Raw genomic sequence first — 24639 nt, forward strand, 5'->3', positions numbered from 1 at the left:
CTCAACTAGCCTAAAGAAGGCCAGTTTTATTGCTTCTTTATTCAGGACAACAGTTTTCAACTGTGCTAACATAATTGCAAAATGGTTTTCTAATGATCAATTAGCCTTTTAAAATGATAAACATGGATTAGCTAACACAATGTGCCATTGGAACACAGGAGTGATGGTTGCTGATAATGGGCCTCCGTACGCCTACGTAGATTTTCCATAAAAAAATAGTCCGTTTCCAGCTACAATAGTCATTTACAACATTAACAATGTCTACAATGTATTTCTGATCAATTTGATGTTATTTTAATGGACGGAAAATTTGCTTTTCTTTCAAAAACAAGGACATTTTTAAGTGACCCCAAACTTTTGAACGGTAGTGTATGTTCTGGCCCTCTTCCTCAATGAAATGGCATCTAATAACATATTACATAAATACACAACTGACAAAGCATTGAAGCAACGACCTCAAAACGTGAGGTCTGAGGCGTCTCTTGTCGCCTCTTATCATTCTTGTGGTCTATAGATGGGGGAGGGAGTTTAAGTACTTTCATCCAATTGTAGCAAGCTATGGGAAGATGATTCAGTCAACTGCCTATCATCAGGCAGCAGCCCAGGTTCTGGGGTGAAGTTTCCCCTAGGTACAGAGCTAGGATCAGCTTCTCCTCCCCCAATACTAACTTTAACCATTAGTGGAGAAAATGCATAACTGACCCATGATCAGCGTCTAGTGGCAACTTCCACCTACACCTCAGTGGGTCCTCTTTGGTGGCCACTGGGTGACAGTGACACAACCGTGGTAGCTGAGACTGCGTGACATGGGCTTCTCGTCTGTCAGCTTGCCGCTCTCAGGACAGTAGGCCCAAACCTGGTTGGTGGCCGAGGCACAACTATCTCTCCCTCCGACGATGTAGACCTTCCCCTCACACACAGTCAGGCCACAGCTCTCCTGATAGACAGACACAGAGACATAAGGGTCAGGGGCCTTATTCATAAAGCGTCTCAGAGTAGGAGTGCTGATCTAGGATCAGGTCGCCCCTGTCCCTGTGATCTTGTTCATTATGTTCCAAAAGTTAAAACTGATAGTAGATCAGCACACCTACTCTGAAAAGCTTAATGAAAACGGTCCCAGGTTTCCTTTTCTTGGATAATATGTCATTTGGAACTTCCTGACTGAATGAATTTCAACCCATACAAGCCAAACTAATATGTGACAGGCAGCTCCAGAGTCATGTGGCTTTAGAAGCTGTACACCCCACAAATTATAAATGAATGGCCTACTGCTCCTCAACTCCTGTTTCTTCTCATATGTGGCCAAATCAGAAATTATAATCACATTCGCTGTACACGGGTGTCTACATGGGGGTTGTTTTTGTTGTGATTTCAACAATTGTGATTGTAAATCCTTATCTGGCAATTGACAAACAGGAGTTGTCAAAAGCAATTTTATGTAAAAAAAGCTATTTTATGTAAAAGCTATTTTATGTAACCCACTGGTTACACCTACTAGTTTTGTATCAAATTCACTTACCAGTTTCATTGGCAAGTCCACCACTTTGCTCCAGGTGTCTGTCTTTGGTGTGTAGCTGTAAATCTGGTCCAGGAGGCCTCCCACCACATAGATGGTGTTATTGTGTGCGGTGGCATTGATGCATCTCTGAGAGAAGGGACAGGATGACACATACCGCCATTGGTCCTCTTCTGTGTTATAGCACTGAACCTGCATGGACCATAGAATTACATTTAGAACATACACTATGACCAAAAGTATGTGGACACCTGCTTGTCGAACATCTCATTCCAAAATCACTGGTATTAATATGGAGTTGGTCCCCCCTTTGCTGCTATAACAGCCTCCACTCTTCTGGGTAAGCTTTCCACTAGATGTTGGAACATTGCTGCGGGGACTTACTTCAATTCAGCCACAAGAGCATTAGTAAGGTCGGGCACTGATGTTGGGTGATTAGGTCTGGCTCGCAGTCTGCATCCCAATTCATCCCAAAGTTGTTCGATGGGGTTGAGATCATGGCTCTGTGCAGGCCAGTCAAGTAAAATGTCTAAAATGTAAAATGTAAGTTCTTCCACACCGATCTCGACAAACAACTTCTGTATGGACCTCACTTTGTGCACAGAAAAAGGGCCTTCCCCAAACTGTTGCCACAAAGTTGGAAGCACAGAATCATCTGGAATGTCATTGTATGCTGTAGTGTTATGATTTCCCTTCAGTGGAGCTAAGGGGCCTAGCCCGACTCATGGAAAAACAGCCCCAGACCATTATTCCTCCACCCCCAAACTTTACAGATGGCACTATGCAGTTGGTGATCTTAGGCTTATGTGGGGCTGCTTGAGCATGGAAACCCATTTCATTAAGCTCCTGACGAACAGTTCTTGTGCTGACGTTGCTTCCAGAGGCAGTTTGGAACTTGGTAGTGAGTGTTGCAACTGAGCGAGGACAGACTATTTTTACTCGCTATGCACTTCAGCACTCTGCGGTCCCGTTCTGTGAGCTTGTGTGGCCTACCACTTCGCGGGCTGAGCCGTTGTTGCTCCTAGACATTTCCACTTCACAATAACAGCACTTACAGTTGACCGGAGCAGCTCTAGCAGGGCAGAAATTTGATGAACTGATATGTTGGAAAATGGCATCCTATGACAGTGCCACATTGAAAGTCACTGAGCTCTTCAGTAAGGTCATTCTACTGCCAATGTTTGTCTATGAAGATTGCATGGCTGTGTACTCGATTTTATACGCCTGTCAGCAACGGATGTGGCTGAAATAGCCGAATCCACTCATTTGAAGGTGTGTCCAAAGACTTTTGTATATATATTGTATAAAAAAAATAGGATCTCTATGGTATGGACAGCACAAGCAGGGTTGTTTATGAGAAGGGTAAACATAAAATTAGGTGTGCTAGAGATACAGAGATCACATATTAGGCATTACATTTTTTTTTTACGTATGCATGTGTATATAAATAGCACATTTTCCCTTTATTATGTATTATTAGACATTTAGTATGCCTTTAAAGGGTTTTCTTATAATATATTACTTTTGGGGATGGTTTCCTGATTACAGATTAAGGCTAGTCTAGGAGTAAAATGAATTCTCAATAGAGAATCTCTATTGAAACTGCTTTTTAGTCCAGGACTATTCTGTGTCTGGGAAACTGGCCTAAAATGCACTGAACCTCTATGGACAGTAAAAGTAGGGTCTTGTAAGAAATGGCTAAACACTACATTTGACTAATACTACAGTATTGTGTGTGGCTTCCACATCAGCAGAACAACAGCAGATCCACTCAACACAAATAGTGTGTCTGTTTTGTATGCAAATACTAAATGAGGGAGTTCTTAATGGAGTATGATAGTGTTGACAGTTTGGAATGCTGCTGGTTTCCTGGAATCCATTCTAAGAATCGTGTTAAGGCAAGCCCGAAGGCACAAAATAAAAGCATCTTTTGATCTTTAGAATTTGGTTATAGCCTACAGTCCAATGAGCATTACAGTATAGAGAACATCTTCAAATGGACAACAAGATGTGACATGAAAGTAAGTAATGTGATTCTGAAGGTGTTCTTTGGAAAAGGTCACTTCCATGACCACTTCCACAAAACTTTCCAAGAAATTCCACAAAAGCAAAGCAAGGCTCTCTATGTCAGAATTTAAGAACCTTGGTTGACATTTAATATATCTACATCGGGAGTACTTGTCATTCTATAATCCAGCTATTGTTTGTTTAAGCCGTTGTCTAAGTGTGGTGTAGACTAGAATATTTATTTTAATTTTATTTAACCTTTACTTAACTAGGCAAATCAGTTAAGAACAAACTCTTATTTCACAATGACGGCCTACCCCGGCCAAACCCTCCCCTAACCGGATGACGCTGGGCCAATAATGACGCTGGGCCAATAACAACAACACGTGCTGCTAGATGATGAAATGTCAACTATATTGCTATTCTGTTCTTAAACTTTAATCGTGATTTCATGATATGTGTGAAGTAAAGCAAATAGTTTTAATGTAATAGCTTACCTCAACTCTCAATACCCTTTTTACACTACCATACCACCCAAACCGTACTGTGCTGGCTCAGGTCTTTTATTTTCTTTTCACACATGATTCCAGCAACTATGGTGGATGCGTAATTCAGTTCACCTCAGTTCAGTATTCTGAAAAGGGTAAGCTAACCTCTACTGTATGCCTGACCCGTTTCGGGGAGAAATTTCCCATAGGAACAGATCTTTTGCCCGTGCTACAGATGCCTATAACGGTCCATTAATACAGGACTAGTAAAGGCCCAGTGCACAAATTTTGTGTGACATTTTTTTTCTTTGAAAAATTTAAAATACATTATTAATGTATATTTTTTTATTCCGATATTTCACGGTGGCTGCAGCATCCTCAGCACCCCAACTTCCTGCAGCTATGTCCAGGTATGTCATGAAATTGCACAAGTCGGGGCGTGGGCATTTCCTCTTTTGTTCTCTATTTCTCCTCTATTGTTCCTCAAGCGAGGAGGCCGATGGCATAACGGAATCCCATCAGACTAACTCCTTGAATACCCTACTCCTTGAAGTTTGCAGTGTACTTTCATGTATTTATATTTGTGATATCGCTTCTCCAACATTAAAAAGTCAAAAAATTGCTGGAGGGGGTCTTTAACCATTAGTGGGGGAAATGCAAAACTGACCCATGATCAGCGTCGAGGGGCAATTTCGCTCTACACCACAGATTCCAGCTCACCTTGTTGGTATTGCAGTCATTGTTCACGGCCCCACCAATGACGTAGAGCTTGCCAGAGCAGCCCACAACAGCCGCTGAGCTCACGGCCAGCAGTAAAGGGGCTACAGTCCGCCACTGGTTGTCGTAGACGCTGTAGCACTCCACATTGGACAAGCGCTCCAGCCCATTGAAGCCTCCCACTGCATACAGCTACAACCACAAACACACGCACACAGCTTAACTCAGTACAATTCTTATTCTACCCAGTCTATGGTCAAATTGCAAACCAGCTGCTCGGACTCCACAAAGATTCATTATGGGAGAAATCCTAAGCGCTCACAACGCTGACTTTGACTTAATCACAAATGGATGTCAATTATTATGTGGCTTTGTATCCACAAAGGGAGGCAACTGGAACAAAGGCAGGCTCACCTTTCCAAGCAGAGCAGCCATCTTGTGCCTCCACCTGGCCTTGGCCAAGGAGGCGACTCGAACCCAGTGGTCCACCTGGGGCATGTACTTCCACACATCCGAGCTATTCAACTGGCCTCCTGCAGGACGATACAATCAAGTCAGGGTCAATATGAAGGCTATCAATGAAGGCTATTTTCTTATAGGCTTTGGACATGGTTGTCTGGGTAAATAAATCTAGAGCAGAGATGCTATGGAAAAGCAATTAAAGACAAACCACATTGAAGAAAAACATGCATTTCCCTTTGAATAAGCAGAAGCTCTGTCGGTTGACAGTAGAACTGACGTAAGGTGTAAAAACAGGTTTGACAGAAATGTGCTTTGCACAATAACAAACATGGCTTGTTCACAGCTATTGCCCTGATAAAGTATGAATAGCTTATTATCTAGGGGACAGTTCCTAAACATCTACCATTACATAATACAAATATTTTGGTAGCACTTTACATTACAGCATGGGATAAAGTTGTAATAACAATAACATGGTAATGGTATGTTCACAAGTAATTGTCAAAGATAAAATACTAATATAAACCTATAGTAATATGCACCATCGTCTCATCTTGTGACGATCAACATTTCCTTATAACAGTGGCACACCTGACACGTATACTTCATTCTGCAGCTCACAACTGGCAAACTCGGACTTAGAGTATCCTGGGATGGTGGCACCGGGCACCCAGTCTTTGGTGTAAGGGTTGAGTTTCTCAGTGAAGGACAGTCTGGAGAAGCCGTTTCTGTCACAGCCTCCGATCACCACGATCACCTCCGCTCTCCCCATGCACCTGAGCACAGACAGACCGACAGACAGAGTGAATATATTTGAACTGAAAAACTGAGAACAAACTGGACAACAATACAGACTTCCTGAATATGTACTAGTACTTTTACAAATTAATGTGACTATTAGTGATATGAGTCTACAGCAGAGACATACCACAACTGTATTTTCGCTCATAGAAAAATTCCCTCTTCTCTCTCCTTTACTTTGTTTTGTTTTCAGGTTAGAAAAAGGGTAGCAAAATCCTGGTCCTGAAAGAAGTTATGTTCCAGCCTAGCACTTGATTTAACCAAATATCTTATCATCAATACTTTCATTAGCTGAACTAAATGTGTTTGCATTGGGCTGGGAAAAAAGCCTCCACACCCTGTAGCTATTCAGGACCAGTGTTAGCGACCACTATAGAGCATTTTTGTACATACATACATACATACATAAGGCTGGCTGATGTTTTTGACACCAATGGCTTTAATACTGACTTTCTCGGTCTGGTCCGCACAGAGTCCACTTCCCTCCCCAGGACATGGTACATCCTGGCCTCCTGCAGCAGTGGCCGGCACTCCCTGCAGTCCTGGACCAGGTCGTCCGACTCTATCACATTGACGAAGAAAACAGGGTCCACCAGAGGCAGACGCACCAGTTCCAACAGCTCCTGGAGGGCCCCTTTCCTTTCTGCAGGCACGTGGTGCACCCATTTCAGCACTGCCTCCACCAACGCCTCCTCCTTGTCCACCTGGAGTTGTTCGCTGGTCAGAAGCTCCACCACACGCTCTTTGGCTAAGCTCAGGAACTCTTCGTGCTTGTAGACCTCCACAAAGTCCCTGTACAACATAGTCTGGCACTTGTCTGCCAGAGGCGTGATGAGGTACGAGCTAGCGAAGTCCATGATGCTTAGGCAGTTGGAGTGGTCCATACGCTCCTCCAGGAACTGCACACACGCCTTGCTGAGCACACTGACACCCAGCATGTCGGCGGCGCCGAACACGATTCCCACGTTGGCCTCATCCAGCACCGCCTTGCCCTCATACACGAAGTTGAGCACCGTCTCCATGGTGGAGGCACCTATGCCCTGGATGCACACCAGCTGCTGGCGGCTCTCGCGGAGCTGCCCGTTGAACATCGTGCGGAAGTAGATGCTGCCGGCGCTGAGGATGGCGCGGTGGCATGGGAACTCACTGCTGTCCACCTGCAGGACCATGTCGGTGAAGGTGCCGCTGCGGCGGTAGATGTTGAGCACCTGGAGGATCTGTTCTGCGTGGCGTGGGCCCTCGCAGAAGCTCATCTCTTTCCACTGGGGTTGTTGGTCGCCCTGAGGCAGAGGTTGAGGCTCGCCATCTCTTCCAAACCCCATGGTGCGGAATGGACGAGGGAGCTGGAGGGAGGGAGAGAGAAAGAGTGAGGGAAGATGAGAGTAGAGAAAGGCTTAAAAGTCTTGGATTAATTAATGTTGTACAGTTCTAGGTCAAATCTATTTTTTTTTCATTTTGGTGTTAAGGCTTCGACATTGAATAAAGCTGATTTTAACATTTGAATTAAAGTGAAATCTGACTTTGATTTTATGGTGAACTATCCCTTTCATTGCATATGCTTAATAATTAAAGTCACTTTTGCAATGTTTAAAAAGAATTGTACACAGAATAAGACCAGATACCCCATAAGAAAACTATTTCCACTGTAGCATACATTTTATGGTTGCTCGTTTTGAATTGGTAGACGATTGCGCACCGATAACACAATAATAAGCCCTCTACATGCACAGGCGGCACAGCATGACATTTGATAGCCATGCACTGCAGCTGCTCCCTGCACGATAATATCACGGCGGGGACAGCCAATCAGCCTTCCAGGCAGCATGCGCTGTTATGGTTCTGATCCACACCCTTTGTCAATCTATTGAGAAAAAAACGTGTATAGGCTATACAGCATTCACAACCTGGTCGTTGGCTTTTTTTGAATGTGGTATATAAAAAGTAAAAATCCAAACGGAGTGTTTTCTTTATTTTGTACTATCATGAAATAATAGGCTATTTACTTATTGACTGGAACAAACGTATTACTTGAATACAAATAAGATTAAACATACACTGCATAATACGAAACTATGTTGTTTGTTGTTCAGATAATTAACATTTTACATTAAAAAAATAACATTAGCCTACAATATAACTGTTTTCGAAATCAGTGTTTCTTTGGTTAAACTAGACACTCACATGCAAACTTATTTTCTGGAAAAAATAGGCTAGTCCTAAATGAATACAATAAGGTAATAAACGAACAATCAGCCATGCACAATAGCACAACATATTATACAAATGTACCTTCAAGACTTCACCTGGCATGAATGGGAAATTAGGCTATGTTGCCTAAAACCAATAACGGTCGATCATTCACCGACAAGAGCAACTGTTCAGGTATCCTGCAAAGGAAGTTACACACTAGGCTTTTTATATGATTGCCGACAGGGAAGATGCGAATACAGAAAATAAACAATAACCTGGAAGTTCACGTGAGGTATACTGTGCAATAATAACCGTAGCCTAGCCTACCTGTCTCGACCACTGAGGTAGCGACTGAAAGAAAGGGGGAGGAGCGTAGACAGCATCAGTTATGTCCAACAAACACAAAGGGGATAAATTAGTGGCTATGCCAGTAGGTCTACTGTGGAATCAGACGTATATTCATTCCCCCACCCCCTTGTTACCCAGACCCAGTGCTTTTCACAGCCTCCACAAAGCAGATGATTTCAGGTTTGTCTGAACGGGGCCATCAGGTAGGCCTATTCCTGTTTTTTGGTTGCAAATCACATTTTCCTATGATATAATAAAATATTATATGATATTCGTTTTCATTCCATTATATTACATTCTTCTACGACCTGAGTAGGGCTCCGTGGAGGTGTTTTATTGATGTGTGCCTCTCCTCTGATCCTGTGCCCCTATAGGCATACAAAATAATAATAATAGTAATTGTATTTCATTTGTATAGCGCTTCTCATTACAAAAATAATGTCAAACTGCATGAAAAGTAAAAAATACAAAAAACAAATATAAATTGATAAGATGGAAATTTAATGTCTCTGGTCAGCTTCAGATGATGGAAAGGGAGTTGATGCAGTTTGGGTTGGAAAGGGTTTTAAATAGTTTAAAAAGAGTTTTAAGTGTTATTTAAAACTAAAATCACATTATTGTACAATAACCATAATGATATCACCTCTATAATATCACTAGATTTTTTTGCAAAAATAAATAATAATTAAAAACAGATACCTTATTTACTTACGTAAGTATCCAGGCTCTTTGCTATGAGACTCAAAATTGAGCTCAGGTGCATCCTGTTTCCATTGATCATCCTTGAGATGTTTCCACAACTTGATTGGAGTCCACCTGTGGTAAATTCAATTGATTGGACATGATTTGGAAAAGCACACACCTGTCTATATAAGGTCCCACAGTTGACAGTGCATGTCAGAACAAAAACCAATCCATGAGGTCGAAGGAATTGGCCATAGAGCTCCGAGACAAGATTGTGTCGAGGCACAGATCTGGGGAAGGGTACCAAAAAAATTATTCAGCATTGAAGGACCCCAAGAACACAGTGGCCTCCATCATTCTGAAATGGTCAAAGTTAGGAACCACCAAGACCCTTCCTAGAACTGGCCGCCCGGCCAAACTGAGCAATCGGGGGAGAAGAGCCTTGGTCAGGGAGGTGAACAAAAACCAGATGGACACTCTGACAGAGCTCTAGAGTTCCTCTGTGGAGATGGGAGAACCATCCAGAAGGACAACCATCTCTGCAGCACTCCACCAATCAGGTCTTTGTGGTAGTGACCAGACAGAAGCCACTCCTCAGTAAAAGGCACATGACAGCCCGCTTGGAGTTTGCCAAAAGGTACCTAAGGACTCTCAGACCATGAGAAACAAGATTCTCTGGTCTGATGAAACCAAGATTGAACTCTTTGGTCTGAATGTCAAGCACCACGTTTGGAGGAAACCTGGCACCATCCATACGGTGAAGCGCGGCGGTGGGGGCATCATGCTGTGGGGATGTTTTTCAGTGGCAGGGACAGGGAGACTAGTCAGGATCAAGGCAAAGATGAACGGAGCAAAGTACAGAGAGCTCCTTGATTAAAACCTGCTCCAGAGTGCTCAGGACCTCAGACTGGGGCAAAGGTTCACCTTCCAACAGGACAACGACCCTAAGCACACAGCCAAGACAAAGCAGGATTGGCTTTGGGACAAGTCGCTGAATGTCCTTAAGTGGCCCAGCTAGAGCCTGGACTTGAACCCGATCGAACATCTCTGGAAAGACCTGAAAATAGCTGTGCAGTGACGCTCCCCATCCAACCTAACAGAGTTTGAGAGGATCTGCAGAGAAGAATGGGAGAAACTCCCCAAATACAGGTGTGCCAAGCTTGTAGTGTCATACCCAAGAAGACTCGAGGCTTTAATCGCTGGCAAAGGTGCTTCAACAAAGTACTGAGTAAAGGGTCTGAGTACTTATGTAATATTAAAGTTTTTTATTTTTAGTACATTTGAAAAAAAAAAATAACTGTTTTTGCTTTGTCATTTAGGAGTATTGTGTTCATACTGATCAGAAAAAAAAAATGAGTCAATTTTAGAATAAGGTTATAACGTAACAAAATGTGGAAAAAGTGTGTACTTTCTGAATGCACTGTAGGTGTTCCTTTTGTTCATTGTTCAAAGGGCAGTGTGGAGTGCAATTGAGATTGCGTCATCTGTGGACACAAAGGGTATAATGTATTAGAGATCTTACCTGAGGGAGAGCAAATTATGGAGGGTATATTGTAGTTGAATCTGTGGCTGACTGGCTGTGTTTGTTTCCATATTTCCTAGCCTGATGTTTGGCTGTTTATTAAAGCCACAATCTGTAATTAGTTTTTCAGCCAAATGGGAGCTCCACCACTTTAACTTTTGCTTCAAAGCTAACTTGTGCTTTAGAAATGTATGTAGCTATGGATGCAAGGACTGATAATCCATGACATTAATATGATGGTTTTTAACATATTCTGAAGATAACATTGTTGTGTAGGCTGACCTCATATTTTTGATTGTGATGGGGTAAGAGTTGTACTAAGTTCATGAGGCATTTCTAAGTTAGTCTTCAAGAATCAATGGATACGAATCAATCATTCAAATGACCATTGAGAAGCATGAACTATTTCAGATAAAGCAGTCATTTTCAAAGTGAAGAATTTGCAATCAATTTATGTGCAATCAATTATTTTTGGCACTAGGGGGAGACATAGACCTTGATAGATAAAATAAACATAAACCTGACAAAGAAAGGGCTGGTATAAAAACTATAAACCTGAAAAAAGCTGGTTTCGACCTCAAACCAACAGTGTGCAGCTGCAGCCCACAATTTGGGGAGTTCCTGCATGTGGGCATTCCTGCACCCTTCTTGAACACTCCCCTCAAGAATCCCATTGGTTCCTGCATGAACGCCCCCCCGAGCACGATATCTTCTTGCTTGTGTAACACTTTTGAATGTGGGTCAAAAGGGAAATTAAAGTGCTATCTGAGTTTTGCTGTGTACTGGAGTCATCTTGGCTAACTAGCTAGTGGTAGACAGTGTCGTTGGCTCCTGCCTGCTGAACACCTGCCCTTACCATCGTTAACAGAACTGCGGTATTGCCCCCGCCTCCTGTGTATCTGAGAAAACCGTGCCGACAGGCAGGCCCCAAGGACACTGTCTACCGGAAGCCCCCGCCTCCGGCTAGCACAGCAGGCGGGAGGCTGGGGCAAGCTAGCACACGGTGTCACCTCCTACCTGCTGTGTACTGGAGAAAACCGTGCCCGACAGGTGAGGGTGAAGTACACTGTCTACCGGTGTCGGCCCCGGCTACCACTAGCTGGTCCGGTACACAGCAGGCGAGAGGCAGGGGCGACACCGTGTGCTAGCTAGTCTGCTGTGTACCGGAGTCCTCCTTAGGACTAGCTGGCTAAGCTAGCACGCAGTGTCCTTCGCTCCCGCCTGCCAATCACCCGACCTTGCTATCATTAACAGAACTGCTAAACAGAACTGCGGGAGAACAGTGCCCGACAGGCTGGGGCAAAGGACGCTCTACTGGTGTGTACTAGCTATAGCTAGTTACTGTTGATTCCCCCGCCTCTTCTTCTGTTGGGTTTATCGGAGGTTTCCATGCAACGTTATGGTGCATTACCGGCATCTACAGTACTGGAGCGTCCCTGCTTCCCGCTTATGTACTGAAGATATAGCCTAAAAATGGACCAATAGAAGTATAAAGAGGGGTTGATACAAATGCAGGAATGCCCACATGCAGGAACCCTGTGAATTGCAGGCTGTAGTTGCACCCTTCTCACTCAAACAGGTGTGCTCACAAGGTAATATACCTATCCAGAACGGCTCACCCTTTCACATTTAGTGGAGCTAATTCAAAGACGGAGTTAAGTTAATGACAGATATTGACGAAACTTTGTAACATGTAAACTATGGATAGAACTGAATAGACCATTGTTATCGAAGTTAGATATTATCTAGTTGTATCCCTTGGGATAGGCATACCATGTAATGGGATTCCCCATTGTGCTCAATATAACTGGATCGAGGAAGCTGCAAAGGGGACTGCCACAGCTGGACATTCACTTCACTTAATGTACACCTCTGGATGAACTAGGGGAGAGAGGAACATATTTCTGAGATTCAATTCTGGAATGGTACAACACCTCAGAAGACGTCGCCTTTTTGGATGGAAAGGGTGAGCGTTTGTGCGAACGTGCATGTGCATTCGTGTGTGTGCGTGCGTGTGTCTGTGCAATGCGCATGTGTATCTTTCACATCCCCAGTTGAGGCTTCAACAGTATTTGAAAGTTGGCCAATGACATGTTACTTACCAAAGTGTACATCTTGTGAATATGTATGTTTGTCTTTCTCGGAAGAATAGGATAACAATCTGGTTAGTTTATGATAACTTGGCTGGCCACGGAGACTACCGAGACCACATAATAAATAGCCTCTTAGCCGAGCGCTTTTTGAACTTTATATGTTTGCATGCCTAACTGTTTACAGAAAGATACAAGGAATTTATAACCTCCCTATGTACACAGCTGTTCCAGAATGAGCAACTGCCAGCATGTGGGAACGACAAGCCACGAAGAATTAAGACCCAGTTCTTCTGACTGATGAGCGATAGATGAAGAGAGGGAGGGGAAGATAGAGTGATAAAGAAGAGAGAGACAAAGGAAGTGCGAGGGAGAAGCGAAGAGAGGGAGAACGAGATACAGAGTGAGAAAGAGATTGATAAAGAGAGAGAGGGAGGAAAGATACGAGAGAGAGAAATTAGTGTGATATGGGATGAAGTACAGAGAAAATGGACTTCCAAATCCCATATAAGGTATTTCCCAAAAAAAAAGGGAAGGGGGAAAAACAACAATGATGCAGGATATTCTCACAGGATGTGTTAGCCCGGGACCAGCGCTAAAAGGTGCGGGGTAGAGTCTGCTGTGTGTGAGAGTGTGTAGGAGTGTGTCAGTGAGGATGTGAGAGTACCACAGCAGCAGTAGCATGAGCAGAAGATTCTGCATGGGAAAGTAACCATTTCGAAGAGGTAAACACCAATGGACGACTTTGGATAATATCTCATTATGATGTGCGTGGTTCCTGTTGCTTGCTGGTTAGGGTGAATGGTAAGAATGTATTGGAAAATGGTAGAATGGTCCTCAGCTGTACAACAGAGGGAAGAGGATAGGAGAATGATACACTTAGCAGTGGAGGTTGTGGAGTAGGGGAAGGAATGTTCTATGTAAACGTGTAAAGAAGATAATGAGAAAAGAGGTGGATGGGTGTACAGATTAATATATGAGAGCAAATGTGTGAAATGTTTTTGTACTTGCTGGGTAGGAGTGTTATGTTCTCGTGGGCTATTGTGGAGTCTTGGAGGAGAGTATCATTCACTGAGAATTTAGAAGGTATTTTCCTATGGTACCTGAGTGATGTGGACAGCATTGTGTTCAGAGCAAAGTAAAGTCATGCAATAAAAGTCTTAATTTTTGCTGTAGGTACAGTATGACAGACATATCTATTCATTTCTACTATTTGTGGTGAGACAATAAAGATGCATGATATGCAATGTCAGCTCTTCAGCTGTAAGAACCAAAACAAGTCCTTGTTGTTGGTTAAAGACTATCTTTGTTCCTATAGTAATTAACCTTTTAGATCTCGGCTTGAGGGATCAGTGGGAGTTTCCTTTTGCGTCACTTAAAACTAAAAACAAGCCTGAGAGGAACAAGTACTAAATATAGTAGCATGGTAGCATGTTGTATGTGTCCACTGCAATTACACTTATTGAGCAAACCAATTTTTCTCTTACTCTCATTCTTTGTAATATTGTTTAGTATTCCATATTCTCATGTAGGGTCATATTGTGATTGATGAAGTTTGCAAATGTTATTGGCGGTCAGTGGACACCAGAGACATTGAGGTAACTAACCAACAAAATAATTCTCATGATTTAAGAAATAATCACAATTTAAGCCTTGCATGTGCAGACCTACCCAAATGAACCAGGACATGCATGGTTAAGCTCAGTCATGAATTCTTAGTAGCAGCGATATGACGTTGCAAGTGGAATAAATGACAGGTCTCAGTTCATGTCATAAACCCATCAGTGTGTTTCCTGCACTCATGTGTGCTCTCTCTCTGTGTCACAGCACCATGGCAGCCTACCTCTGGCTGGTCCTGGCCATCGTCAGTGATGTTGCAGCATCCTTGTTACGTCCCCCACGCCAGCTCTCCCCCTGCCAAGTGGTAAGTGAGTTGCTGCATCAAAAGGCTTTTGGAATGTTTTCATAGTATACTAGTATGCCAACTAGAAGTATTTCAACTATGTGTAAAATATGTAACTGCCATGTAATAATAATAATAATAATAATACATTTATTTGTAATGCACTTTTTTGCAACATTTACATTTAAGTCATTTAGCAGATGCTCTTATCCAGAGCGACTTACAAATTGGTGCATTCACCTTATGATATCCAGTGGAACAACCACTTTACAATAGTGCATCTACGTTTTAAAGTATGTGCAATAAAACAAGTATTATGGGCCACTTATTTTATGGGGTTTTCATTTAAAGTGAGACCCCTGATTTTAGTAACATAGAGAGGAGGAATAGTGTTGATAATTGCTGATAACTGATATTTCTGTAATCGGTTTTGATAGTGTATCCTATGTTTTATTGTCGTTTTGAGTTTGACCAAGAATAGTTGAGTATTATTATATCTATATTTTACTATAGCATTTGCAAAACTGTGCTTTTAGCGTATCCACTGGGCACACACTTGTAGAATCAACGTTGTTTCCACTTAATTTCAAGGAATTTACCTTGAACCAACGTGGAATAGATGTTGAATTGATGTCTGTGTGCAGTGGCTAGTGTGTACCTTGATGATGTTATCTGAGAGTTTTGGCAGTTTTCTCACAAACCTCTCATGTATTGTATATCCAAAGTACAGTATATCAGGTACTTTCGAATTGTCCAGGGGCATAGAACGTTTCTATTGGAGTCTTGTGATATTAAACCAATCCTTTTTGTTATTCTAGCCATGCTGTTTCCTCCTGCTCTGAACCGCAGATAACAGAACATACAGTTTGACCACATAACCCATGAGTAGTCACACCTACACTGTTTCATTTTGAGATGGAGAAGAATAAGTAGATGTACCCAGGCAAGATAAAAGCAAGCTATGGTCTTAGAGGAGGCACGTGTGCCATTACCTCACAGCTCTGCACTGTGATTGTGATGTCTCAAATCACTTGCAGACAGTGCAGTGTATTCAACTCTAATCGTCCAAACACTTACATTAATGTGGGTGTTTAGACATAGCTGGACTTAATGTCAGACTCTTCTTGGCATCTTGGGTATACTGACTGACTTCCTCTGCCTGTTGTTGTGTTGACAAATGTGTAATCTCGGTCTAGCTCTGTATTTGGATGAAGCATCTCTATGTCTACAGCCAAACAGATCAAATTAACAAGCTGAAAGCCTCAGGGCTGCTTTCTGTAGGGTGAATGTTTCTTCTCTCAGGTACTATCAATCTGGACCTGATGTTACACAGTGTCCTTTGTTAGTCCTTTACTAAAAGAGGCTCAGGCATTGCTTTCTGTCCATAGAACAGCCCTTTGGTGTTTTCCTTCTCTCCTTATTCCACCATTTGCAGAGATCAGCCAGGTCACACCAGATCCACTTCAGTATTCAACATTTGTCCATGTCCCGAGGACATCGTGAGATGCCTTCATACCGTCCACTAGGGCCAACGTGAGCACCTATTACCATCTACTAGGCTCGCAGCTTGCTAGGGTGGTGTGGATGGGGATAGAGGAGGGACTTGAACCGCAAACTATGGCTCAAAGGATTGCGGGTTCAATCCCAGTGCTAGGCACTCGTTAAATTTTTTTCCTGTTTTAACCCCATCCCAAACCTTAACCCTTAACTTAACCAATCGTAATTGATGCCTAAATATAACGTTGAGTTGTTTCTATTTCAACCCTATCCCAACTTAACCCTTAACTTAACCAATCGGAATTAATGCCGAAACTTAACCGTCAAGTTTGACATTTATCCCCCCTTGACAAACATTGTATGCTGAAGTCAGACATGAGATCTTGTTGGCAAAGAAATAAGAAAACAATATCTGATATGAAATTCCTATTGCTGTAGTCCTGGGAATGTATCGCATTCCTGACTACTGACGGGAAAACTGTATAAACAGGCAGGATGATTTGGAACTGGGCAGGAAATTGCCTCTTTAGACTGCAAGAACTGATATCAGTGTGCCAGTTTGAATGGAATAGATTAGAGGGAGATGGTGTTTTCATTTTTTGAGGCAGTGTCCAGAATAAGAATTAGAATCAGAATCACCTTTATTCGCCAAGTACATTTACACATACTTTTACTTGGTGATATGGTGCTACTAGTCATAGACAATATTTAGAGACAGAATACAGACTAGGGACTTTAAACAAAGTTTGCATAAATTATATACAACTAGGTAGAGTGAGCATAGAGCTGTAAGAAAATGAACAATGGATATACGAATATACAGTTGACATACAGTGGATGTACAATGTACAGTATCAGTATGAATATATCTAAATGCAGTCAATTGTTTGTGCATTCACTTTAGTTTATGGAAACAAACTTGGTGGTTTACAGATGTGCTGTACGTACCTCACTTTCTTTCCCTTTCTATAACAGTATTACATTCTGTTATAACATCTTTAGATCCTATGATGATATACAGTATGACTTGTGATTTGCAAGTTCTTTTAAATGCATATTAAGTTATTAAATCAAAAACATATAGGTGAACACTTGTTCATAAAAGCCAGAAGAAATCTTTCAGGAAAGCTTGTCTTTTAGACAAAAAACTAACTAAGGAATGCTTACTGCTGACTTCAAAACCACAAGTATGCCAAGAACCTAAATCCACTTTGTTTTATGTGAGTGTGTGTGTGTGTGTGTGTTTTATGTGTTGTATTTAGAGAGGGCTCATGCCATATGGTTTCAATTACCAGCCACACTGATAAGTGAATAGTTGAATGTTTAAAATAAATATGGAAAAATACTTTGTCCACCAGGCGTTCTGAAAATCCCGAGGTAATAAGAGCTTGTTTTATGAGGTGAAATCCCCACAAGCCTCACAGTCTTCCTGACTGCCAAGAACACAGATACAATGGCCAACAACTCTCTGGTCTGTTTGGTCTGTGATAGTGTAAACTGTCAAGGTGACTTGTGGTCTCCTGGGAGTGTGCAGTTGCGCTGTGAAGGTCAAAGCTCATGTAGTTATCTTTCCTTGTTCTGTCCACAGGTCCAGAATGACGTGTTCTGTAACGATCTGAACCTGAGGACCGTTCCAGCCAAGCTTCCTCATGGCATTCAAAAGCTCGACCTGTCTCGTAACTTTCTACAAAACCTTACTCAAGAAGTTCTAGCAATCTACACCACCGTTCATCATCTAAACCTCCACTCCAACAAGATCCAGTTCATCCAGCCAGGTCTGTTCAAAGACATGACCAATCTGCAAGTGCTGGACCTCTCTAGTAATTACTTGGATGTTTTTGCTGTTTCGAAAACCAGCATTGGGCCTCTTACGGCTGTGGAGAGGCTTGACCTCTCAGGCAATGGCCTGTACACGGGGATGACCGACTTTTTTCTCAGTGAAGCCCCAGCACTAATGAACCTTTCTCTGAATGGCAACAGTATCACCAAAGTGGGCAAGGAGACCTTTTGCGGATCTTTGGCCTTAAGAAACATTGACCTTCACAACAACGTCATCTTAGAGATTGAGGACGGAGCATTTGACTCGTTGCTCCATCTGTCCGAGCTTGATTTGTCCATTAACTCCATCACTTGCATCACTGACTTTAACCTTTCCAAACTCAAGGTGCTGAACCTCAGTAAGAACAGCATGGAGTGCTTCCAAACCACAGATTCAGACCTAGAGTACGAGCTCCTCTACCTCGACCTGAGGGAAAACAATATCCACTACTTCCCCGTTCTCCCCAGAAGGAACAAGCTCATGTACCTGGACTTGTCCAGGAACCGCCTGCTGAGTGTCAATACCACAGGAACAGCCGATGAGCTCGAGCACTTCAGAGACACGTTCGTACCTCACACGCAGTCAGGTGGAATGAGCAGACACCAGGACTTCTCAAGGCTCAAGTACCTCAACATGAGCTACAACCAGATAAAGAGCATACCGACGTCTTTCTTCTGCAGCATGGTGTCCCTTGTGCATCTTAATGTAAGTAATAACTGTATTGGGGCCTTTTCTATAGACCAGGAGAGCCCTCTGAACTCTCTGAAGACCCTGGACCTGAGTTACAATGCCCTGCAAAACCTCTCATTTGGGGAGAACACCCTACGGTCACTGCAGGAACTCTTCTTACAAGGGAACTTCCTCAACATAATGGACTCTGGAACGTTCCAAAGACTGCCCAGCATCAGAGGCCTTCACCTCCAGCAGAATTATCTGAAAGTCTGCCCTTTACAGCGAAAATCACCCCAGACAGACCACAACTCCCAGGATCCTCCAGCATGTGTCTCCTTTACATCAATACCAAGCCTGCACTTGTTGTACATTTCTGGAAACAATCTTGAGGTTCTGCCACCATATGCCTTCAATGGCACCCCACTCAGGTTGCTGGACTTGTCCCTAAACCCAGGCTTGGACATTCACCAGAATGCTTTCTCTAGTCTGGAGACCTCCCTAACTAATCTCTCACTGAGAGAAAACCACATCCCAGAATTGAACACTGACCTTTCCCTGCTAAGTAGTCTGAAATTTGTGGACCTGTCCACCAACAAGCTGACCACTCTCCCCCTTTGGAACAAGGTGTCCTCCATCGAGTCCCTGAACCTGCAGAACAACAACCTGGTGACCCTGGAGTACAACACAGTCCTGGTCCTGGAGCGGACGCTCAAAACCCTCTATATGGGCTCGAACCCTCTCAGTTGCTGCAGCAACCCCCGCTTCCTCAACATGCTCCAGCACTCCGATGTGGTCATCCCGGACATCGCGACAGTAACCTGCCAGTACACAGAGAACTCGGAGCCAGTGGAGGTGAATGTTGGGAGTGTGAAGCAAGAGCAGTGTCAGAAGCTGGACAGTAAGAGCGTGAGCATTATCGTCATCGTGGTGACAGCTTTGGTGCTGATTGCGGTGCTGGTGGTGCTCTCCAAGGTGTGCCATCCCAAAAGGCGCAAGCTCAACATCAGCTTCAGGGCCTAAAAAAGGTGTCCTGTGATTGAGGACAAAGAGATGCTGGACATGTCTCCTCGCAGAGACTACTAGGCTGAGAAAACCAGAGCTTGTTGGTGCCTTTCAATGTGAAGTGTGCACTATTTCCAAATTGTATCTCATTTTTGGAGGGAATGTGTTGAGTTCTGGAACATGGGAGCCAAGTCTTGAAGGAAATGGCTCCATTAGATATTTTAGCTCACCTGTGAAGTTAAAGAAAAATAACAATTACCACAACAATAGGACTTTATTGGAGTGAGGAAAACTATGTCAATGACAGTACAGATTTGATCAACCAGGAAGCACAGTGACTCATTTGGGGTCAGATTGGTGACATGTTGTGGCTTATAGAAGTTGCATAAATTGAAAGTGTTGTTCTCTTCTTTTCTTCTTCTAGTTAATAACATACAGTTATGTGAAACACAAGAGGGTGAATGTGGTCACTTTTTATATCATTATCATGTGCACATACAGTATATAGAAATGTAGCCATTTCCACCTGGGAAAAATATTTAAATGACTGCACAGGGTCATCTGATATGCATTAGATTTGCTGGGCCAAACCTACGGCCATACACCAACACCTCTCTTTCTCAATGCAGTAGTTTGCACTTTAATTGTATTGTATTTGTATTTTATTATTATTAACCTGCTTTTGACTAAGGTATTTTCGTTATATAGACTAAATTACACTAAGTGGGGAGCACATAATGCAAACATGCCCATCAGTGCCATGTAATGGCAGAGTGGAGAGCTCTCTTCAATTAATCTCAATATCAGCACATCATTATGAAACCACAGGGTGTGAAGGTCATGGCTGCAGTTCTTTAGAATAGATGACTGTGACACTACTTTAGTATTCAATCAGTGTTTTGTAGAATTTACAGATCCTATTTGTGGGACATGAATAGGATGTACTGTATAGACGTGAATCATTTCTCCTCCTGTGGGTAATTCCTATAGGAGGAGTTGCAGTGAATATTAATTTCGTAGCTGTATTTTTGTATTTTCACTGGTAGAGATAGGGGTGTTATGGGGGAACCAAAACAGGATTGAAGCAATAACTCCAAAGGAAGCAGTACTGTCGGAACACCGACAGAAAATAATGTAGCTTGTTTTCACAGCTTGTAGGGCACTGCAGATACCTTTCCTGTTATTGATAAACTCACTCTTGCAAAAGCCCATACTAAATAATAATTTGCAATTTCACAATGCTGGGTTTCCCTTGCTACGGGCATTAGTCGAAAATACATTTTCCCCAGAAATCCTCTCTGGTTGTTACCATACATAGAGAGGCTGTCAAGTCAAATTACCGGTTTGATAAGTTAAATGATACAGTGGATTAGTGAGGCTTTAACAGAAAGGAGGACTTGTTTTGTTTTACTGAAACAAAAGCCTTGTTTAATGCATTCTAATCTGGCCCTTGGCTCGAGGTTTTCTCCCTATGTCGGTTGAATGACAGAGCAGAGTGAGAGGAGCAAACATCAACCCCACGCTTTCGACACAGGGAATTTGGATAGGCTTGGTCTCTTAATCATCGTTGCAGTGAACTCATGCCAGACTGAAATCCTTGACTGCGTAACATTCAGGTTTTTCCACCAGCATCTCCATGATCAACTTCATATCAATCAAAATCACGTAATTGCATGGATTTGAGACAATCAATGTCATTTTGAAGAAAGATTGCTTTGTTATTCACAGGGAAGCTATCCATGTTGCATTTGTTCTCGCAGAGATCTTGGCCTCTTTATCTGCGTAGGCCTTGCCCACAAGACCAATCATGAACACTAGAGATTCCCCAGACTAGAATTGTCCTAAGCCTTACGCAAATGGAACACTTGCCCCAACAGGTCAGTGATGTAACAAAGCAAAGTAACAAAGCAGTGACAAAGTGACAACCAAGGACAGACCAAACTGTGTAGAGAGTTCATTGCATGATGTGTTTGCTTTCTGCCTTTTACATAGGGCATTGTTGCATACATACTGAAATCATTATTATAGTGTATTTCTAAGTTGGATGTGATAGAAGGAAGGATATGGTTCCTTACTTATTTTCTTGTTAATGGTAGGACTATTTTAAACAAGAAAAACAAGCCAAGGGAAATACTTGGTGAGGGAAATATGACCTGAACCATATTTATAGATATTTGTTCCAGAGATAGCACTACAAGAAGAGTTATATCCTGTTTCTCACTGTTCATGCAGAGTCACAGTACTGCATTTGGGGTAACCCTCTTGCTGCTTTTGCTCGCTCACATGACTGAACTTCAAGTGAAACCGTCAAAGGTCAAACTAATGTATATGACAAAAGAAGTAATCTGCTGCTTGAAGTGACATCCACCACAGACAACAGTCAGTGATCAACATTTTACATAAATTGACAATAATATAATGTCATGAATATCTTAAGCCACACGTGTGTGTAGCAAAATGCTAGACTGGCGGTTCAGTTTGGATGCTATGCTTATACAGGCTAATTAAAGATATGGCTGTGTATGTTTTGCTTAATAAAGAAAGGATATTAGCATAAATGGAGAATGGTTATGATGGTGTTATGTCACTTTCATGACAATGTTACATACAGTTTAATGCAATGTTAAATTGAAGTTGCACCCTTGCTTCTGTTTTATCTATCCACTGTGTTTTACATGTACAGCATATGAAGGATATTACAATGAATCTATTTTGAACTACTGTAAAAATATATATTTATATTGTTTTGTATTTTCTTAAGTAAATGATCTGTGAAACAGAATCTGTTGTCTTTGTTTTCAATATGAGCTTCAGGAGCTATTCAACTAACCAGGATCATGTTCATTTGACACTAAATGGAGAGAAGAAAAAAACCCAGAAATAAAAAAAATCCCAGTTGTAAAACATTGCCTGTTGCATGCCCTAATGAACATGACCCAGGTAATTAATTTTCCTGAGCAGATAAGATTGGGGCATTAAATGTAATCCTGCCATAGTTCTGGGAAGATGCTTAATTATAGAACTTACACTCTTGCAAGTAAAATTCTCTCTGATTGGTCTCCCTGGGCACAATTAGCACAGTGTATTACTATTCTCCACCAAGAACACTGCTCTATCATCTTTCTTTTTAACTTAAGGGACTGAGATTTTCTGAGATGGCAGCCATACAGCAGCCCCCTCTGACCCCTCATAACAGGATGCAGGCTCACAGGAAAGACCTTAGGACACAGATATATAAACTGACAACTTATTGGATGCAGGCTGACGCATGCAGGTCTGGCCGGAATGACCAACATTTCCAAATGGACCGACCACTATAGATCTGTTGTGCTGTTTTTGTTTTGGGTTGCTTCATTCTTTTGATGTGTTCTTATTAAACCCTCACTGTGGTTTACTGTGGTTTTAAGCCTGGTGAAAAGATGTGGTGCAAGATTCCATTTCTAATAGGGTGTTTAGAGCCTGTCATGATCAAAAGCGATCATGATTACCCAGCAACACCAGGGGTGTGTGTGTTAAAAATGCACCACTGTCTCTGAGGTATTTGTGAAACAATGCACGTGTTCATGAATGTGACATGCACAGGGATCATCCCAGTAACATTATCCTCTTTTATCCTAAACCCCAAATGAGCACTGTGCACAACTTATTTTGTGCATTCTCTCAAAGCCCAAGGTGAATGTTGAACTTTAGGGCCTACACTTTGAATTAAAATAAATTCAACCAACTCCTATGTTAGATTTTGGAGGTCAATTCCAAACTGTGGGCCAGTGAAAGGTACAAAGAAACAAAAGTGGTTCTTATATATGGTCATACTTTATTTGGATAGTCTAGATTTTCTAGATGGTCATACAATCAACAAACTATCTGTTGATAAGCAACTGCTTGCTAAGGTTACAGTTAGGGTTAGGTTTAGAATAAGGGTTAGGGTAAGGGTTAGGGTTAGTAGATAATTGAAATGTTACTGTTAGTCTGTAGAGCATCTACCAATTGACTACCTAAATAAAGTGTTACCCTATTTATTTGGTTACATATACTCTCCCATTACCTCACCAATAGCCATTTGATGATTTATTTGAACTATACCTTTCTTTCAACATGAGCACTACAAGGGCTTGACAGCTCTATGTCTGATTGGGGCTAAGTAGTGTGTTTAGGCGAACACAAACTGCCTCCTTCTTTCCACTCCTCTCCTCTTTTGACCTCACCCTCTCACCTTCCCCCCCTACTCACAAGGCAGGCAATAGGCTTGACCTCATCTTTACTAGATGCTGTTCTTCCACTAATCTCATTGCAACTCCCCTCCAAATCTCCGACCACTACCTTGTATCCTTTTCCCTCTTGCTCTCATCCAACACTTCTCACTCTGCCCCTACTCGGATGGTATTGCGCCGTCCCAACCTTCGCTCTCTCTCTCCCGCTACTCTCTCCTCTTCCATCCTATCATCTCTTCCCTCTGCTCAAACCTTCTCCAACCTATCTCCTGATTCTGCCTCCTCAACCCTCCTCTCCTCCCTTTCTGCATCCTTTGATTTTCTCTGTCCCCTATCCTCCAGGCCGGCTCGGTCCTCCCCTCCTGCTCCGTGGCTCGACGACTCACTACGAGCTCACAGAACAGGGCTCCGGGCAGCCGAGCGGAAATGGAGGAAAACTCGCCTCCCTGCGGACCTGGCATCCTTTCACTCCCTCCTCTCTACATTCTCCTCTTCTGTCTCTGCTGCTAAAGCCACCCTATCCCCTCCTCTCTTCTCCAGACCATTTCCGGAGACCTTCTCCCCTTCCTCACCTCGCTCATCAACTCATCCTTGACCGCTGGCTACGTCCCTTCCGTCTTCAAGAGAGCGAGAGTTGCACCCCTTCTGAAAACCTACACTCGATCCCTCCGATGTCAACAACTACAGACCAGTATCCCTTCTTTCTTTTC

General features: G+C 42.6%; 2 protein-coding genes across 10 annotated transcripts; one reads left to right on the top strand and one right to left on the bottom strand.

The window, feature by feature from the left end:
* Nucleotides 1-307: 307 nt before the first annotated feature.
* klhl35 (kelch-like family member 35) lies at nt 308-8672 on the bottom strand. 3 transcript variants are annotated; one of them, XM_014197845.2, is made up of 8 exons: nt 8509-8672; nt 8281-8378; nt 6442-7334; nt 5782-5966; nt 5143-5261; nt 4732-4920; nt 1520-1708; nt 308-937 (listed from the first exon to the last, which is right to left on the bottom strand). In XM_014197845.2, exons 2-8 carry the CDS (start codon nt 8299-8301, stop codon nt 740-742), a joined length of 1794 nt encoding a protein of 597 aa, XP_014053320.1. In that variant the 5' UTR covers nt 8302-8378; nt 8509-8672; the 3' UTR covers nt 308-739. The 3 variants fall into 3 exon arrangements, with proteins under 3 accessions (XP_014053320.1, XP_014053318.1, XP_014053321.1); XM_014197843.2 differs by having other exon boundaries at nt 8281-8511; XM_014197846.2 differs by lacking the exon at nt 8509-8672 and having other exon boundaries at nt 8295-8502.
* Nucleotides 8673-12417: 3745 nt separating this feature from the next.
* Nucleotides 12418-22500, top strand: LOC106603773 (transforming growth factor beta activator LRRC32). Of its 7 annotated transcripts, XM_014197835.2 has the most exons (4): nt 12781-13550; nt 14358-14423; nt 14653-14749; nt 17814-22500. In XM_014197835.2, exons 2-4 carry the CDS (start codon nt 14374-14376, stop codon nt 19734-19736), a joined length of 2070 nt encoding a protein of 689 aa, XP_014053310.1. In that variant the 5' UTR covers nt 12781-13550; nt 14358-14373; the 3' UTR covers nt 19737-22500. The 7 variants fall into 7 exon arrangements, with proteins under 7 accessions (XP_014053312.1, XP_014053310.1, XP_045573250.1 ...); XM_014197837.2 differs by lacking the exons at nt 12781-13550; nt 14358-14423 and adding an exon at nt 12418-12701; XM_045717294.1 differs by having other exon boundaries at nt 12782-14423.
* Nucleotides 22501-24639: the final 2139 nt, after the last annotated feature.

This window comes from Salmo salar, chromosome ssa04 (genome assembly GCF_905237065.1).
Source record: "Salmo salar chromosome ssa04, Ssal_v3.1, whole genome shotgun sequence".
Classification (NCBI taxonomy): domain Eukaryota; kingdom Metazoa; phylum Chordata; class Actinopteri; order Salmoniformes; family Salmonidae; genus Salmo; species Salmo salar.